The 19,413-nt window shown below is 37.2% G+C and overlaps 1 protein-coding gene across 7 annotated transcripts in view; it reads right to left on the bottom strand.

The window, feature by feature from the left end:
* The window catches only part of CCDC15 (coiled-coil domain containing 15), a 71,335-nt gene that overhangs the window by 10,539 nt on the left and 41,383 nt on the right, over window positions 1-19,413 (bottom strand). Inside the window, exons 14-16 of one of the 7 annotated variants that reach the window (XM_036277108.1) lie at window positions 6,007-6,183; window positions 5,564-5,712; window positions 3,824-4,162 (exon numbers count right to left, since the gene is read on the bottom strand). In XM_036277108.1, coding sequence (XP_036133001.1) covers window positions 4,041-4,162; window positions 5,564-5,712; window positions 6,007-6,183 — 448 coding nt within the window. In that variant the 3' untranslated portion in view covers window positions 3,824-4,040. Of the gene's footprint in view, window positions 1-3,823; window positions 4,163-5,563; window positions 5,713-6,006; window positions 6,184-19,413 lie in introns of those variants that run through there. The other 6 variants (XM_036277110.1, XM_036277115.1, XM_036277113.1 and 3 more) reach the window with 6 other exon arrangements.

Below are 19,413 nucleotides of genomic sequence, written 5' to 3' on the forward strand. Positions count from 1 at the left end.
ATAATTCTGACACTGCTTCTATCACATGCATGTTCCTTCTCCTGGCCCGGATTCTGTAAGTTGATCAAGTTCCCTCTAGGGAACATAACAGCAGTCTTTCCTGGAGTTGTGTCCTTCTTACTGGACTTATGCCCATACTTTCCTTTATCCTCCTGTTCTACCCTCCTAGTCCACTGTGACCTCCTGAATTGCATCCACTCTGACAAGATAGATCATTGCTGAAGTCAGAATGAACTTGTCCCACCCCTATCTCACTGTGCATAATAAAATCTATCACTAGTCCACAATTCAGCATGAAGAACAATAAAAGGAAAACTTGAGAGTGAGGTCAAAGGCCAAAACATAATTAACAAATTCATAAAATGTTAATACTACAGAGGATATTGAAGGTCACTTAGTATAACCATCTTATTTTATGGAAAACTGTATCCGACAAATTAAATTATTTTTCTCAGTCACAATCACAATGAGAGAATGAAAAACAAAGTAAAATGTCTAAAAACCTTTTGAATAAAGGTAAAAAAACACCAGGTAAAGCTACCAGTCATGTAGAAATATTTGGAGTTTTTAAAAGACAAATCTCTTAACAAATATTTACAGAGCACCTACTATGTGCCAGGCATAGTCTTAAGAACTGGGGATAGAACATTGAATAAAAACAGACAAAAATCCCTGTCCTCTTCAAGTGCACAACCTAGTAGAAAGAGAGAAAATAAACGCTGAGTAAAATATATAGTTTGTCCTAGAGCTATAACTATCATGAAGGAAGTAACAGGGAAAGAGAATAAGAATATCTAAGCTTGGGGGTGGGGAAGAGGGTTGAATTTTACAATAGGATAGTCAGGGAAGGCCCTTTGGTAAATTGCAGATGAACACAGACTTGAAAGAGGTAAGAAGGTGAGCCAAGCATTATCTGAAGAAGTGTCCCTAGACAGAGCCAACAAACACCAAAAGAAAAGGCCACTGAGCAGATCCAAGGTGGCAACAGAGTAGGTGGAAGTTACACTCACTTCCTCCCAGGACTAAATCAGAATTACAACTAAATTATAGAACAGCCTGGCTGGTGTGGCTCAGTGGTTGAGCGTCGACCCATGCACAAAGAGGTCACTGGTTTGATTCCTGGTCAGGGCACATGCCCAGGTTGTGGGCCTGATCCCCAGTGGGGGGCATGCAGGAGGCGGCCAATCAATGTTCTCTCTCATTGATGTTTCTATCTCTCTCTCCCTCTCCCTTTCTCTCTCTCTAAAAATCAATAAAGGGAAAAAAAATTTTTTAATAAAAATTAATTATAGAGAATTATAGAGCAGTCAACCTGTATACACCCACATACAACATGAGGAACTATATTACAGGGTTGCAGCATTAGGAAGGTTGAGAACCACTGGCATAGATGGAACTATAGGATATTGTGCTAAGTGAAATAAGTCAATCAGAAAAAGACAAATACTATATGATCTCACTTACATTTGGAATCTGATGGGCAAAAGAAAACAGAAACATACATAGAGATCAGACTGACAGTTGCTTTTGGTTGGCTGGCTAGGTGAAAAGGTGAAGGGATTAAGAAATACAAACTGGTAGCCACAAAATGGTCATGGGGATGTAAAGTATAGCACAGTGAATATAGTCAATAATATTGCAATAACTATGTACAGTGCCAGGTGGGTACTTGACATATCAGGGGGATCACTCTGTAAAGTATATGATTGTCTAACCACTATGTGGTATACCTGAAACTAATACAAAATAATACTAAATATAAACTATAATTTTTTAAAAAATTTTAATCCCTTAAAAAACCACACACAAAAAATGATAAGCCAGTGTCCCTGAAATGTCCAGAGAAGCACAAGGTCAATGAGCCTAAGCAGAATGAGCCAGGAGGGAACTAAAGCTTCAGAAGTAATTGGGACCGGATTTTACAAGGCTTTGTATGGCATTTTAAAGACTCTGGCTTCTCCTGTGTAAAACAAATAGCCAAAAGAAGCTTTGACAAGTGATATGATCTTACTTTTTTTGACAGGACTGCTCAGGCTGTGCTAAGAACAGTCTTTAGGGTCATATATAGAAACAAGAAATCCAACTAGGAAGCTATTGCAGTAACTCAGATGAGCCAGGATGGTGACTTAGATTGGGGTTCTGGTGGGGCAGATACTGAGAAATAGTTGTATTTTAAACATATTTCAAGTGCACAGTTCAATATTGTTAAGTATATTCACATTGTTGTGAAACAAATCTCCAGAACTTTTTCATCTTGCAAAATTGAAACTCTACCCTACCCATTAAACAACTTCCCATTTCTCCCTCCCACCAACCCCTGGGTATGACCATTCTACTTTCTGTCTTCTATGAATTATAGTACTCTGGGTTCCTCGTATAAATGTAATCATACAACATTTGACTTTTTGTGATTGGCTTACTTCACTTAGTAGAAGATTATGGTTCCTTAAAGTTCATCCATATTAAAGCATATGATAGGATTTCTTTCTTTTTTAAGGCTGAAGAGTATTATTATTCCATTTTATGTATACACCACATTCTGTTTATCCATTCATCTCTAGATGGACATTTGGGTTATTCTACCTCCTGGCTATTGTGAATTGCAAAAAACACGGATGTGCAAATACCTCTTCAAGACCTTGCTGTCAATTTTTTTGGATACAGACCCAGAAGTGGGATTGCTGGATCACCATTGAATTGTACATTTCAAAAGGGTGAATCATATGGTATATGAATTATATCTCAATAAAGCTGTTAAAAATACAACTCTTAAAGTCTGAATCAAAGATATAGTTACTTAAGGATTTTGACTGAACTGGACAATAAATCTGGTTAAATAACCAATAAATCTTATCACACAGGTAATTTCGACTCTTATTTTCAGTGACCTGGCTAGATGTTTAGGTGTTTTTGAGACATCATCTAAGTGCCTCTTCAACACTGATCATTAGATAAAGTATGAAAAAGAAACTGCCAGTATGTTTTTATTTATTTTCCTTTAAATATGTCTTTACTGATTTCTTAGAGAGAGGAAGAGAGAGACAGACAGAAACATTGATGAGAGAGAAACATCAATTGGCTGCCTCCCGCACGCCCCCAACTGGAGACCAAGCCCACAACCCAAGCATGTGCCCTGACTGGGAATCAAACAGGGACCTCTCAGTCCATGGGATGATGTTCAATCCACTGAGTTACACTGGTGAGACCTGCCAATATGTTTTTAATTCACAATATTGAAGCTTTTCATATTTTATGTCAGAAAGTACTATAAAGAAATAACAAATTCATACTAACTATAGAAATTTTTATTTAATCTGCTCTGTAGGTATGCCATTCACCAAATGTTTAAAAGATTGGGAACTAAGGTAGGATTTTATTTACTTCAGATTCACTTTTGAAATGTCACTCACAATTATTCCACATAGATGATGCTCAAAAGACAGAGGGTTCATTTTCCTTTCCTTTTTGGCAATGAAAGTTATAAAATTAGAAAGGCTAATGTTCAATGTCACCAAATGGGGAAAGAGGTAATAAGTTAAAAAAAAAAAAAAGTGCATCAAATTCAAATTCTTCTCATCTCTAATAGTTATACACAACTACAAAAGCTAACAGCAACCTAGATGGCCACTGATGCTCAGAAACTCATTTCATCATCTTCCTTTCTGCTTCATCCAGACATTTTCAATTTTGTCAAGATTCAAAGGTACAGTTTTAGAAAGACAATAAATGAGATAATCTCAAAGATTTCTCATGATCTCTTCTGATCAGAGCAGAGCGAAGTAAGATAAGCCTTACTGGTCTGACTGATCATTTTTAAAACAAACTCTATATGGTTCACAGCAAAGAGACAAGTTTGGAAGTCAACTTTCCATCATGGTCCCAAGGTGAAGACTGAAACAATGGTTCCGATCTAATTATAGAGACAGTTGTTATGTGAGACAGTCTTTCGTCTTATACATTGTAACAGCTTTTCCTAAATAATCTCTCAGAGTTGATGTTAAGTGAAGGCTGAACTACTAACAGTTGATTTCAGACTCTCATTATTCATTTTTCAAAGTCCGTCTGTGTGCAGAAGCAAAATTATGAATGGCGACTCGAAGAGTTGAGTTCCCCTCAGGGATATCACAGGAATTGATGACTGAATATAATGCCCGGGTATATGCTGCAAATAAAGGTTTGCACAGTGATGAATGAAGTCACATTCTATGTTTTTCATTGATTTTTTGAGAGAGAGAGAGAAAGAGAAACATCAATGTGAGAGATAAACATTGATCAATTGCCTCCTGCATGCCCCCTACTGGGGATCGAGCTCAGAACCCGGGCATGTGCCCTGACTGGGAATTCAACTGGAACCTCCAGTTCATGAGATGACACTCATTCCACTGAGCCACACCAGCTGGGCTGAATTCACATTCTAAACAACTCTCCCAATCTCTTTCCTGTTAGTATTGCTTCTCTACCCAGTCTCATAGGCATTAACTTGAACTATCCATTGAATAAATATTTATTGAGTACTTACTATATGCCAAGCACTCCATGAGGACAGAAAAGATAATGGAGAGGATGGACAAACATAATTGTAGTGCAATACTTCCAAACCAGAGGCATACACAAAATGTCATCACATAGTGAAGTTTGGAATGAATAAAATCTATGTAGGAGAGGATGAAAAAGATTTCCAGAAGTGAACATTTAAGATGGTCTTGGTGGCTTAATAAGAGTAAAGGAAAGAAGGCATTCTAGGCAGGAGAACCAATGTGTGGGGTGCCAAAGATGTAACAAAAAATGTGACATGCACTGGTATATGACAATAGCAAGTTGATAAGGCTGGAGTCTTGCCTGGGGCCAGAGAGAAAATATGCCAAAAATGCCATTGCACTTTGTACTGTAAAATCCTAGAGATTTGAGAATAGGGGAATGTCAGCATCAGATTTGTGTTTTTAAATATAATTTACAGAACTGACAAGAAACTCCTATCACACAGATGGAGCACTAGGAATACAAATACTTGTAGTATTTTCAGTGTGTGTATCAAGCCTACATAATCTCTACACTATGTAAACCAATTTATTTAAGGACGGACAGGAAACAGAAACATTAGTGACAACAGGAAGGACTCCATTTTCTCTAGCTGTGACTCCTGATAAAAACAAAATTTATACTGGTCCTCATTTTTCTCAGTGTCCCCTGGCAGAACTAGCAGTCTAATGTTGGTATCTATGGTAATAAGTCTGTGTTTGACAGGACTTCACCTATACAGAGGCCGAACTTAATGGCCATGAAAGACAAGCTCTAATATTCCTTATTTACCTGGAACCCAAGTCTTTCTATAGTGAAGTAAGCTGGAAATAGTTCCCCAGCATAAATGGAGACAAAACGACAACAAATCCCAGAGAGAAATATAACTCACTATAACCCATTTTTATTGCCTCAGAGTTGTTTTGTAAAGGGATTTTAACAGTCTCTGATATATAGTAAGCACTCAATAAAAGCTAAATTATTACAATCACTACTTCTAAAAGAATTGCCACCAGACCCCAAACCATTTGTTGAAGAAACTTACCTCTGTGGTTTTTATAGAAAATGCAATTGTTGGCGCAGGTATCAGGATGAGCATCCCAAAAGTCAGGACCACAGCAGCATAGTGGAGGTAAAGTAATATTATACAGCTGCATTTTCTCTTGGATCTGGGCCCTTAAAGCTTCTACATATCTATAGAAATACAGTATAATGAGTGAACCACTAGAAAGAGAATTAGCATGAGTCCTTATTTTACTACCAGCTTTAACTATTAAAACTTTCCACACCTCTGTGCCCTGACTCTTCCTCTTTGTACTATAAAATAGCACTAGCAGTATCTAGTGCTATTCCAAAGAGGTATTTGGTGAAATTGGTATACCCTCAAAAGTATGAAAGGACACAGTCAACTCTTGTAAAGATAATAAGAACACTAACTTCCTAAAGTCTTTCTAGATCCAGAGTTTCATGCAAAACTTTTCAAAGTACCTTTGGTATTCCTTTTCTCTTTGTTGCTGTTTTTCTCTGGGTCCTTTTACTTCCTCAAGCTGTAGCTGGGCTAACATCTCGCTCACCTTCTCACTTGAATATGGCTCTTCATGAAAGTTCATTCTTATTATCCTCTGCTCTTCAGCATAACGTTGCTGCTCTTTCTTTTTCTTAATTCTGAAAATAAAATCATAATATGGTTAGAAATTTTATAAAATCATTATTTAGAATAAGCTTCTAGGTCCAAATAGTTCAAGAAAATCCCAGCGATAAGGGAGTCAGAAAATCAAATTAATACCCTAGAACAGCTTAAAAAACTCTTACTGGCTGCTGATCTGAATTTAGCCTACAGCTCATGTATATAGAGAGACTCTCAAACGGAAACGACCAGTGGTTACTCTCAAGAGTTCTTCTGTAAGAACCCAAGTACAAGAGCCTTCTCAGATAAAATTACAAGTAGACAGGACTTCTGTTTTTGGCAAAAATGGAGTAACAAGATCCAGAAACCAGATTTGCCCTCCCACCCTACACTACCAAATAATGTAAATAAACAGATCAACCAACCATCAACCAATCAACTATACAAAATACAAAAATTAATGGTTTTCAAAATACTGGACATCAGGCAATGAAAGACAATGATCCTTGACAGGTGGCAAACAAATGAGGTGAGCCCTATAACTGCCCAAGAAACTTGAAAGTTTCTAGGCAGCAGTATAGGGCAGGGCAGCTGAGGTGGAGCCTCGTGGATCCCTGAGTTGAGGAGATGCAGCTGAAAGTCCAGGGATACAAAGGCAACTAGAGTTCACAAGACAGAATACCAGAGAGGAGAGAGCTGCTCAAGACAACTCCAGAGACCTACCGAGGGGCTCCTTCTAATACACAGCAAAGCACTATGCAGATCTGTGAGGAAAGCACCTGAGGTGAAGGACAGAGCCATCTAAAAGGGTGACAGGGAATAGTGCCTTGTGCTCACAGAGTAGGGAATAGTGCCTGTTCCACCAGTCAGACTTAAAAAACTCATAATGCTCAGGGCATTGGGTAGTTTTCAGGAAGATCTACCCCAGTAGTGGGGAATAATAATTAGTCCTAGACTGAGCACTGCTCCAGACACTCCTAACAAACTATAAAAGCAAAGCCCCATAGTAACTTAACTGTATCCAAAAACAAAGTTCAGGAAAATTTATAAAAATACAAAGATATCGCCCTGGCCAGTTTGGCTCAGCGGTTAGAGCGTCGGCCTGCGGTCCTGAGAGACCTGGGTTCGGTTCCCGCTAAGGGCACGTACCTCGGTTACAGTTTGTCCCCGGCCCTGGTTGGTCGTGCGGGTGGCAGCCACTCGATGTGTTCCTTTCACATCGATGTTTCTCTCTCTCTCTCTCTCTCTCCCTCCCATTCTACCTGAACAAAAAATGGAAAAATGTCCTCGGGTGAGGATAAAAAAATATATATATATAAAAAAAAATACAAAGATATCCAGCAACCAACAAAGTAAAATTCACAATGATGGACATCTAATCATAGATTACCAGGCATGCAAAGAGGAAGAAAATCACAACTCATCACAAAGAGAATAATCAACCAATCAAAATCAATACAGAACTGACAGCGTTAAAATTATCACATAAGAACATTATAACAGTTATTTTGAGGTCGTGCGGGTGGCAGCCACTTGATGTGTTTCTCTCACGTCAGTTTCTCTCTCTCTCCCTTCCTCTCTCCCTCCTGCTGAAGATAAAGGAAATAAAAAAGATGTCCTCGGGTGAGGATAAGAAAATAAAAATAAAAAATAAAATTTAGCCCTGGCCAGTTTGGTTCAGTGGTTAAGAGTGTCAGCCTGTGGGCCAAAGAGTCACAGGTTCAATTCTAGCCAAGGGCATGTACCTCAGTTGCAGTTTGTCCCCAGCCCTGGTCAGGTCGTGTGAGAGGCAACCAATCAATGTGTCTTCGATGTGTCTCTCCACATCAATGTTTGTTTCTCTCTCTCTCTCTCCCTCTCCTTCCTCCCATTCTATCTGAAGATAAGTGGAAAAATATCCTCGGGTGAGAATTAAAAAAAAAGAAAGAAATTTATACCTATCATATGACCAGCCTTTCCACTCTGAGGTATTTACCCAAGGGAAAAGGTAACATATTTTGAAAGACTTGCATATGACTGTTCACTGCAGCTTTATTTGTAAGAGCCAAAAACTGGAAACAACTCAACCCATGAATGGATAAACAAATCATGGTATATCCATACAATGGAATACTATTCAGTAGCAAAAGGAAATGAACTCTTTCCCTTTTCTTTCACACAACAATAAGGATGAATATCAAAATAATAATGCTGAGTGAAATGACCTGGGCCCAAGAGTATACATATACTATATGATTCTAGAAAACACAAACTAATCTACAGTTACCTAAAGCAAACCAGTGGTTGGCTGGGGAGAAGGAGTCAGGGAGGGGCAGGAAAGAGGGGCAACCAACAGCATGAGGAAACATTTTTTTTTCAAAGTTTCTTTTATTTTGTCTTTATTTTTTTTATTAATTTATTTTACAGATGTTTCTCCTTTCCCCCCCATTGACACCCTCCTCCAGATCCCACCCAACCCCCATTGTTGTCTATATCCACTGGTTACACATACATGCATATAAATTCTTTGGTTTATCTCTTTCCTGTTTCCCAACCCTCCATCCCCTTCTAAAGTTTGTCAGTCTGTACCCTAATGCTATGTCTCTGGGTCTATTTTGTTCATCAGCTTATTTTGTTCATTATATTCCACAAATAAGTGAGATCATGTGATAGTTGTCTTTCTCTGATTGGCTTATTTCACTTAGCAAAATACTCTCCAGGTCCCTCCATGTTGTCTCAAAAGATAAGAGCTCTTTCTTTCTTACAGCTGCATAGTATTCCATTGTGTATTATGTACCACCACTTTTTTATCCACTCATCTGCTGATGGACACTTGGGCTGTTTCCAGATCTTAGTGATTATAAATAGTGCTGCTATGAACACAGGGTACATATATTCTTTCTGATTGGTGTTTCAGGCTTCTTAGGATATATTCCTTGAAGGGGGATCACTGGATCAAATGGCAGTTCAATTTTTAATTTTCTGAGGAAACACCATACTGTTTTCCATAGTGGCTGCACCAGTCTGCATTTCCACCAGCAGTGCACTAGAGTCTCCTTTTCTTTTTTTTTTTTTTTTTTTATCCTCACCTGAGGACATTCTTCCATCCTTTGTACAGATAGAGTCAGAGGGAGAGAGAGGAAGATAGAGAGATGTCTCTCTAGACATCGACGTGAAAGGGACACATCGAGTGGCCGCCACCCGCACGACCCACCAGGGCCGGGGACAAACTGCAACCGAGGTATGTGCCCTTAGCGGGAACCGAACCCGGGTCTCTCCGGACCGCAGACCGACGCTCTAACCGCTGAGCCAAACTGGCCAGGGCGAGTCTCCTTTTCTTCACACCCTCACCAACACTTGTTGATTGACAATTTGTTGATGGCGGCCATTCTGGCAGGTGTGAGGTGATACCTCATAGTTGTTTTAATTTGCATCTCTCTGATGATTAGTGACGTTGAGCATTTTTTCATGTCTCTTGGCCATTTGTATGTCCTGTTTAGAGAGATGTCTAAGTCTTCTGCTCATTTTAATTGAATTATTTGTCTTCCTTTCCTTGAGTTGTATGAGTATTCTATATATTTTAGAAATTAACCCCTTATCTGATGTATTGTTGGCAATTATGCTCTCCCATATAGTGGGTTCTCTTTCCATTTTGATGGTTGTTTCTTTTGCTGTGCAGAAGCTTTTTAGTTTGATGCAGTCCCATGTGTTTATTTTTTCCTTTGTTTCTCTTGCTTTAGGCATTGTATCAGTGAAAATTCTGCTGCAGGTGATGTCTGAAATTTTGGTACCTACATTTTCTTTTAGAATTTTAATGGATTCATGAGTCACATTTAAGTCTTTTATCCATTTTGAGTTTATTCTTATGTATGGTGTAAGTTGGTGGTCTACCTTCATTGTTTTGCATGTAGCTGCCCAATTTTCCCAACACCAATTATTAAAGAGGCTGTCTTCACTTCATTGTATGCTCTTGCCACCTTTGTCAAATATTAAATGTCTTGGGTCAATTTCTGGGTTCTCTGTTCTGTTCATTGATCTATATGCCTGTTCTTGTGCCAGTACCAGGCTGTTTTGATTACAGTGTCTTTGCAGTATAACCTGATATCTGGTATTGTGATCCTTTGTACTTTGTTCTTCTTTTTCAAGACTGCTGTGACTATTCGGGGTCTTTTTTGGTTCCACATAAACTTTTGGAGTACTTGTTCTAGTTCTGTGAAATATGTCATTGTTATTTTAATAGGGATTACATTGAACCTACAGATTGCTATGGGTAGTATGTATATTTTAATGATGTTAATTCTTCCAATCCATGAACTAGGTATGTGCTTCCACTTTTTTATCTCTTTCTCTATTCTTTTTTTCAATGTTCTGCAGTTTTCTGCAAATAGGTCCTTTACTTCTTTGGTTAAGTTTATTCGTAGGTATCTTAGTTATTTTTGCTGCAATGGTAAATGGGATTTTTTTTTTTTTTAGTTTCTCATTCTGTGAGTTCATTATTGGTGTATAAGAATAACATCGAGCCCTGGCCGGTTTGGCTCAGCGGTTGGAGCATCGGCCTGCGAACCGGAGAGTCCCAGGTTCGGTTCCCGCTGGGGGCACGTACCAAAAAAAAATTAAAAAAAATAAAAATAAAAAAAGAATAACATCGACTTCATGATGTTAATTTTGTATCTTGCTACTTTGCCAAATTCATTTATTAACTCTAGTAGATTTAGTCCTTAGGGTTTTCTATGTATCATATCATGTCATCTATGAATAATGACAGTTTCACTTCCTCCTTTCCAATTTGGATCCCTTTTATTTTTTCCTTCTTGTCTAATTGCTGTGGCTAAGGTTTCCAGTACTATGTTAAATAAGAGTGGTGAAAGTGGGCATCCCTGTCTTGTTCCTGTTCTTAAGGGAAATACTTTTAGTTTTTGCCCATTGAGTATGATGTTGGCTGTAGGTCTTTCATATATGGCCTTTATTATGTTGAGGTATGATCCCTCTATTCCCACATTGCTGAGCATTTTTATCAGAAATGGGTGCTGGATTTTGTCGAATGTTTTTCAGCATCTATTGATACGATCATATGGGTTTTATCTTTCATTTTGTTTATGTGGTGTATCACATTTATTAATTTGTGAATACTGTGTACCAGCCTTGCATCCCTGGGATGAATCTCACTGGATTGCTGGATCCGATTTGCTAATATTTTGTTAAGAATTTTGGCATCTATGTTCATCAGGGATACTGGCCTGTACTTTTCTTTCTTTGTAGTATCTTTATCTGGTTTTGGAATTAGAATTATGCTGGCCCATGAGGAAACGTTTGAGGATGATGGATATTTTCACTATCTTGACTATGGTATATGTCAAAACATCAAAGTTTATACTTTTTTTAAAATAATTTTTTTATTTATTGATTGATTTTAAAGAAAGAAGACGGGAGAGGGAGAGAGACAGAAACATCAATGAGAGAGAACATCGACTGGCTGCTTCCCCTACTGGGGATTTGGCCCACAACCTGGACATGTGCCCTGACCAAGAATTGAACTGGCAATCTCTTGGTGCATGGGTCGACACTCAACCAATGAGCCACACTGGCCAGGCCAAAGTTTATACTTTAAATATGTGCAGTTTCTGGAATATCAATTATACTTATTTTAAAAACTACCTACAAGTAGCTCATTGAGAAAATCAGAAGAAACCTAAAAGCTCTTGTTAAGAAATAGACTAACTCTGGACTAGAACTTATAAACATATGCTGATAATTTTACTTGCTAAAAATTACTTTGAAACAAATGAGCTACTGTTTTCTGAACAGTTGTATGAGGTCAATTCACTCTCATACCTCTTCAATAAATTATTGACTGCTGAAAATTCTGGGCTACCCATTAATAGCAGGCTAATTACTCCAGAGGAGTTAAGTCCCTCCTTTAAGTTAGATTAACACAGGTATATATTAAAAACCAGGACCATCCTTCAAGACTAAAAGATCAGGCACTGGAAAAGTACAAGAGACACGCTAGTTGTGTTGTTTGAACAACTAAGTCCATCCAGATCCTGACAGCTAATCACAGGCCACCTCCAGCAGAGTGTCAAGGCTACTTGAAACAAAGATTTTCTTATAACTGTTCTCTGGTACTTGTGGTTTATTCCTGAGCTACAACGGCTTAAATCTAAACTGACTATTCCTCAGAGAGTAGGGAACGTAAACACAGCTTTTATGGTAGGATTCAAACTCAAATGCAATATAAAATTGTAAGAAGGTAGAGGTGAGAATCCCATTATTGCAACTTGGGCAAAGAAATATATTTTTATACCTGTGAAGATCAAGATTTAAAGGCATATAAGGCAGTGACCTAGGAATGTGAGCAAGGTGATGTGGAGAAAGGTCAAAAGAGGCACATGCTCATTCACAACTGACTTGAAAATATATGTCGCCTTGTTCTCTAAGAAGAGTACTAAAGTCAAAAGATCACAGGTGCTCTGGGCTAGGGATCTAGGTACACAGAGATTTTATTCCAATGAGAGTCAGTAAAGAAAAGTATTTTGAGCACATTCATATCTGCTTAGTTCAATAATTCCTTACCTTGTGAAAAAGGCAAATGAAAAAAAGACTTTACTGTAGACAATTAATCAAATTGAAGCTTTCAATGGTTAGATTTAAATGAAACCAAGTAGATGAAAACAGAAAAGCTAAGTCACTGTTATAATTCTCTATACCAATTATTCTCTATACCAGTAAACTAAGAGCTAAAGAAACTGATCAGTATTGTTTTTCAAATGTTGACACCCTAGGTCTTTTTTTTTTTTTTTTATCCTCACCCGAGGACATTTTTTCATTTTTTGTTCAGGTAGAGTGGGAGGGAGAGAGAGGAACAGAGAGAGAGAGAGAAACATCGATGTGAAAGGAACACATCGAGTGGCTGCCACCCGCACAACCGACCAGGGCCGGGGACAAACTGCAACCGAGGTACGTGCCCTTAGCGGGAACCGAACCCAGGTCTCTCAGGACCGCAGGCCGACGCTCTAACTGCTGAACCAAACCAGCCAGGGCGACACCCTAGGTCTTAATAACATGACAGTTACTGTAAATGACAGAATCAGCCCCTTCCCCTCTCCCCCTAGCTACTCCTCTCATCAGAGTCAAACAATTTAAGAGTTATCCAGACTTCCTGTCTCTATTTCCTGATATCCTCACCCACTCTAATATGGTTTTAAGACCCATGAATCGCTCCACTGAAACAGCTCTCTCTAAGGTCAATGGTGGCCCATAGGTCATTTAATCCCTAGCACAGCAATTTTCAACTTTTTTCATCTAATGGCACACATAAACTAATTACTAAAATCTGTGGCACACCACAACACATAGATGTAATTTTTATTTCATTCACACTGGATGGCTACTGTTGTGTTGGCTATTGTCATTTTTTAATTTGACAGTCTAAGGGAAAAGAGATCAGAGTCCCAGACTAAACAGTCAGGTATTGCATCTTTTAAAAATTCTTGCAGCACACTGGTTGAAAATCACTGATCTAACAACACACATTCTCAACAGGGACAATACTGTACCCAAAGAAGCAAAAACTAATTCAAGGAAGCAAAAAACCTTAGACATTAAAGTACTTTGTGGCCTTCCGAAGTCATAACACATGAACAGAAACAGACTATATATCTAAGCATTCTCCATTTCTTACCCTATACCTTCTCCCTAAGTAACTTTATGTGTATCTTCTGCTTCCGCTACCATCCACTACCACCTCATAAAGCCACAGCTCCATCATAGACCATTTCCCTGAGATTCAAACCTATTTAACTACCTGCTAATTTGACATCTCCACCAATCTTTCAATGGTATTTTTCTGGGAAAAGAATCCACAGCTTTGATCAGATTCTCAGGTTAAGTACTACTGCTATACAGAAAGGATAATAAAATCAAAAATGACAAAGCTACCTTAAAAAGTTAATACAGCCCTGGCCAGTTTGGCTCAGTGGTTGGAGCATCGGCCTGCAGACCAGAGAGTCCCAGGTTTGGTTCCCGCTAGGGGCACGTACCAAAAAAATAAAAAAGTTAATACAAACAATTATTCTATAATAAATTTTTTACCTTTTCTTAGGTCTTTTAAGGCCTCTTGCATAAATATACCTTTTACTTATACACAATAGAAACTAAACTAGGTCAGAAATCAACATGTCAATATACATTTTTTTCCAGAGCAATGACGTGAATATAATTATAGTGGTTCGCTGGTATGCCAAAGGTATTCTGAAACCATTGTCAGACTAGTAGAAGGGAGTAAAAGTTACAAGCAAAGGAGGTCCCATAAGACTGTCAGCTGATTTCTCAACAGGAACTTTGCAGGCCAGAGGGACTTGCACAAAATATTCAAACTGATGAAAAGCAAGGACTTAAAACCAAGATTATTCTACCCAGCAAAGCTGTCATTTAGAATCAAGAGAGACATAAAAAGCTTCCCAGAAAAGAAAAAACTAGAGAAATTCATTGCCACCAAAACAGTACCAGAAATGTTAAAGGGGCTTCTTTAAGAAAGAAAAAAACGAGGAACATAATTATAAAGAATAGAATGGCAATACATACCTATCAATAATCACTTTAAATGTAAATGGATTAAATACTCCAATAAAAAAAATGAAGTAGCTGAATAGATGAGAAAATTAGACCCATATGTATGCTGTCTACAAGAAACCCACTTAGATCAAAAGACACACAGACCGAAAGTAAAGGGACAGAAAATGATATTTCATGCAAATGGAAACAAAAAAAAGCTAGGATAGTAATACTTATATCAGACAAAATAAAGTGTAAAACAAAGGCTGTAATAAGAGACAAAGAAGGAGGTTTCATATACAACAGCCAAAGTATGGAAGTAACCTAAGTGTTCATCAATGACTGAATGAAGATGTGGTACATATATACAATGCAATATTACTTGGCCATAAAAAAGACTGAAATCTTACCATTTGCAACAACATAAATGATCAAGAGGATATTATAAGTGAAATAAACCAGAGAAAGACAAATACCATATGATTTCACTTACACATGGAGTTTAAATAACAGAATAAACAAACAAAACAGAAACAAACGCACAGATACAGAGAACAAACTGGTGGTTGCCAGATGGGAGGGGAGCTGGGGGCTGAGGGTGGATGATTAAGAAGTGCAGATTGACAGTTACAAGATAGTCAAGAGGATGTAAAGTACAGCACTGGAATATAGTCAATAATATTATAATAACTATGTATGGTGCCAGGTGAGTACTAAGACTTATATCGGGGGGATCACTTTGAAAGATATATAAATGTCTAACCACTATGTTGTATACCTGAAAAAAATATTGAATGTCAATTGTGATTTTTAAAAAAATTTTAAGGGAGTAATAATATAAAACATTGCTGACCCATGTGTTTGCACAGCAAGACAAGTAGACATGAATATTTACATTTTGAAGAGACTCCTAAAAATAAAACAATATCACAAACTACATTAAAATATACTCTTATAATTTCAACAACTCAAAAACTGTTCTTGTTACTCAGTCTTGTTATCTGCCATATGATAAGGCTATACTACTTATCCTTTACAAAGTGAAACTAAAATAAGAGACCTGAAACCAAAACTGAGGGCTTTTTCTTTTTTTGGTCTCTATGGAGTCTTTCTTCTTGAGCAATCACAAAAATTTACCAATACCATAACTTTCAAATAAAAGGAATCCTGCTTCTAAGATTAAGAAACAGGTTTATTTCAGGAGTTAAAGAGATACCCTGTTAGAAAAATAACTTCTCAAGGAGGTAGAAAAAAATCTTCCCCTTTGACAGAACAGGATTAAGGTCTAATCTAGCATGGTCTAAATCTTTGCCTGCTGATCCTGTTTTTCTGTTTAACTTTTTTCTCTGTCTCCCTGTTTCCCGATTCTGATAGTACTCTTTCTTAGTGGTTTCTGAAATCATTACTAAAAATAATTGAATATTTTCTACTGGACTCTCTACTTAGATTTTCTTTATGCATGTCAAACCCAATATGATCCAAACTACCTATCTCTACCTACCTCCTTCCTGGCAAATCTGTTTTATAGTACCCCATTGACCTGGTGGCCTAAACCATAAACCTGAAACTTATCCTTGAATACTCTTGACAAAATCTTATCAATTCTCTCTCTTATGCTCTTAAATCTGCCTCCTACTCATTGGCCCTGGCCCTGGCTTATCCGAAAGGCCGTGTTACAAATTCCAAAGATGTTAGATGATGGAGTCAAATAAATCTAGGGCTAAATCCCAGTTCTGCCATTGCTAAGTGAGATCTTAGGCAAATTAGTTAACCTCTCTAGAGTTCTTTTTTTTTTCATCTGTAAAATGAAAAGAATAAAATTTACCTCATAAGGTTACTGAAGTGAGGAAATGATCTTATGCCTGTAAAACACTCAACGCTGTGCCTGGCACATTGTGAACACTCAATAATGGTGGCTACCACTATCCTGCAGGATTACATACCAGTTAGAGATTGTTATGTAAAGTGCTTGACACACAGTAAGGACTTAATATATAATAATCTTTTTTAAAAAATTCATTTCACCTCTCATCTTCTAAATGTATTACTTCAGTAATCTCCTAACATCTAGTTTTAGTCATCTTATCTATTCCTAATGGCTCTGGTTTTCAGGATAAACTCCAAATTCCTTCTCATGACATACAAAGCTCTTTATAATCTTGTCTATCCATATTTCTTTTTCTTTTCTTTTAAAAATATTTTTTATTGATGTTAGAGAGATAGAAACATCGATGAGAAAGAACATTGATTGGCTGCCTCCTGCATGCCCCCCCCACTGGGGATTGGGCCCACAACCTGGGCATGTGCCCTGACCTGGAATGGAACGGGAGACCTCCTGGTACATGGGTCCATGCTCAACCACTGAGCAACACTGTCCGGGCATGTCCTTATTTCTGAAGGCTTGCTTCTTGCCACTACATTAACCCCAATCACATCAATGTCAGAAGTATCATATTCCCTCAAGAGCCAATGCTTTTACAGTGCTATTCCTCATGTATTCTTTTCCCCAGTCCAATTACCATTTTGTCTCACAGTACTGCTTCTAATCCTTCAAAACTCAGCTCAGGGTCTTCCTTGTCCTGCTACATCATGCCCCCAATTTTGGGTTCAAAACACAGTCTCTGTGTTCTCATGTAGTCTTTTAATTTTTTTTTCTAATGATATTACAAAACATAGAGAAATTAGCCTGTAACATTACAATTTTACAAATGCCCTTGTTAGGTTGGTAGTAAGGTTATAATGGCCTCTATAATTATTTGGGAGTATTTCCTGTTTTCTATTCTCTGGATAATTTTGTGTAAAACTTGGTATAACTTTTTCCCTTAAATATTTGGCAACTAAAATTTACTGAGCACATACTATGTGCTAGGTTCTGTATTAAGCACATTTTCATGTTACCTAATTTAATGCTCACAGCAACTTTATGAGGTATATACCATTATTCTTCCTGTTTTATAGAGAAGAAACTAAGGCTCATAGATGTAACTTTCCCAAAGTTACACAGCTAATAGGCAGCAGAGCAGGGACTTGAACACATCTCTTCATGTTCTTAACCACATACTATATTGTCTTGTAATACTTAATATATAGTATCATACTTACCTGTTCATTTATCTGCCTTCCCATTAGTCAGTAAGGTCCCTGAAGAGTGGGATCATGTCTTTCAGTTTTTGCTCCCCCTAAGTCTAGCATTATGTCTACCAGTTAATAGATGCTCAATAAATAGATGCTAAATGAATGAATGAAAACATATCATTTGATTCTTATTACAACTGGATGAGGTAAAGCAGCTTTTATCAGTTCCGGTTTAGAAAGTAAATGTTTATTTTAGAATGCTGCCAAAGTGTTTTAGTCTTTAGGTTAAACCATATAACCTCCATGCGAAAAGCATAAATGATTTAGTTTCTTCAAACAGGAAAGAGCCAAAAATAATTTTTAATTATTTGCAAACTATCAACAAGAATTAACTTTCTGGTGTCATCTGTAAGAGAGAGACTGTCATATTTTTTTTCTAGGATCAAGCATATAAATCCAAGAAGAAAAAGATTATCCCATGAGAAAATGGCAATAAAACAAAAGCCTTAGGCAGAAAAGCTTTCAAAAAAGGTCAGTAGTATAGCTAAAGAATTCCCTACTGACTATGTTATGTGGTAGACATGTCATAAGATTTAGGTTAGAAATAAAATACCCATAGCAAGGATGCCTTGACTTCAGTTAAATTAATTAAACTATTTCCATTCCATCTTTTGCCTGACGAGTCTGTAAAATGCTTATATATGGGCACTATAGAACTGAAAGTTTTTCTGATGCAGATCATAATTATGGCTAAACAAGCTAGCTTATAGTAAGACAAATGTGGCCTACATATAAGAATGAGCTTCTGAGCCAACGTCCTTCGATTCTAAAATTGTTATCCAGGGAGATTATATAATTATATCATAAAGAACATTAAGAACAGAAAAGAGCTTTGAAATATTTAAACAGAACCTGCCTAAAGGCTACCTCAGACAACTTCATGAGGATTTTTCCAAGCCTCCTCTACCCAGTCTGAAATAAGCAGAAGCTCCAGGACTGGGCCTTCAGTAATGTCTCTCAAAGGTCACTTGGCTAATATTTTACTTGGAATTTTTACATTAATGCTCATGAGAGAAATTAGTCTAGAATGTTGCTTTCTTGTAATAGTTATGCTGGCCTTTACAATTATTTAGAAAGTATTTCCTGTTTCCCATTCTCTAGAATAGTATATGTAAAACTTGGCAATATTTTTCCCCTTAAATATTTGGAAAGAATCTGCCAAAGAAGACATCTGAGCTTAAATCTGAACCTGAATTTTTTAAATAAGATTTTAATAACTGATTTAATTCCTTAAGTGATATGGGATTACTCACACTTCTATTCCTTCTTTCATCCATTTTCACTTTTTAAAGAGTTTGTCTATTTCATCAAAATAATCAAAATTTTAGTGTACAGTTGTTCACACTATATTTAATATCTCTAGGCTCTGCAGTGATAATTCCTTTCCAGTCTTAATATTGATAAATTGTTTTCTTTCTTTTTCTTCACTGATTAGTAAAAAGATATATCCCTTGCAAAACTAAATTTTCAAAAAACTAATTTTGGCTTTATTGATTTTCTCCATTGTACATTTATTTTCTATTTCATTTATTTCTGCTCTTTACGACTTCTTTCTTCTTGTCTGATTTACTGTTTTTTCCCTAGCTTCGTAAGATGGAAAT

Source organism: Molossus molossus, unplaced genomic scaffold, assembly GCF_014108415.1.
Source record: "Molossus molossus isolate mMolMol1 unplaced genomic scaffold, mMolMol1.p scaffold_m16_p_22, whole genome shotgun sequence".
In the NCBI taxonomy this organism is placed as follows: Eukaryota; Metazoa; Chordata; class Mammalia; order Chiroptera; family Molossidae; genus Molossus; species Molossus molossus.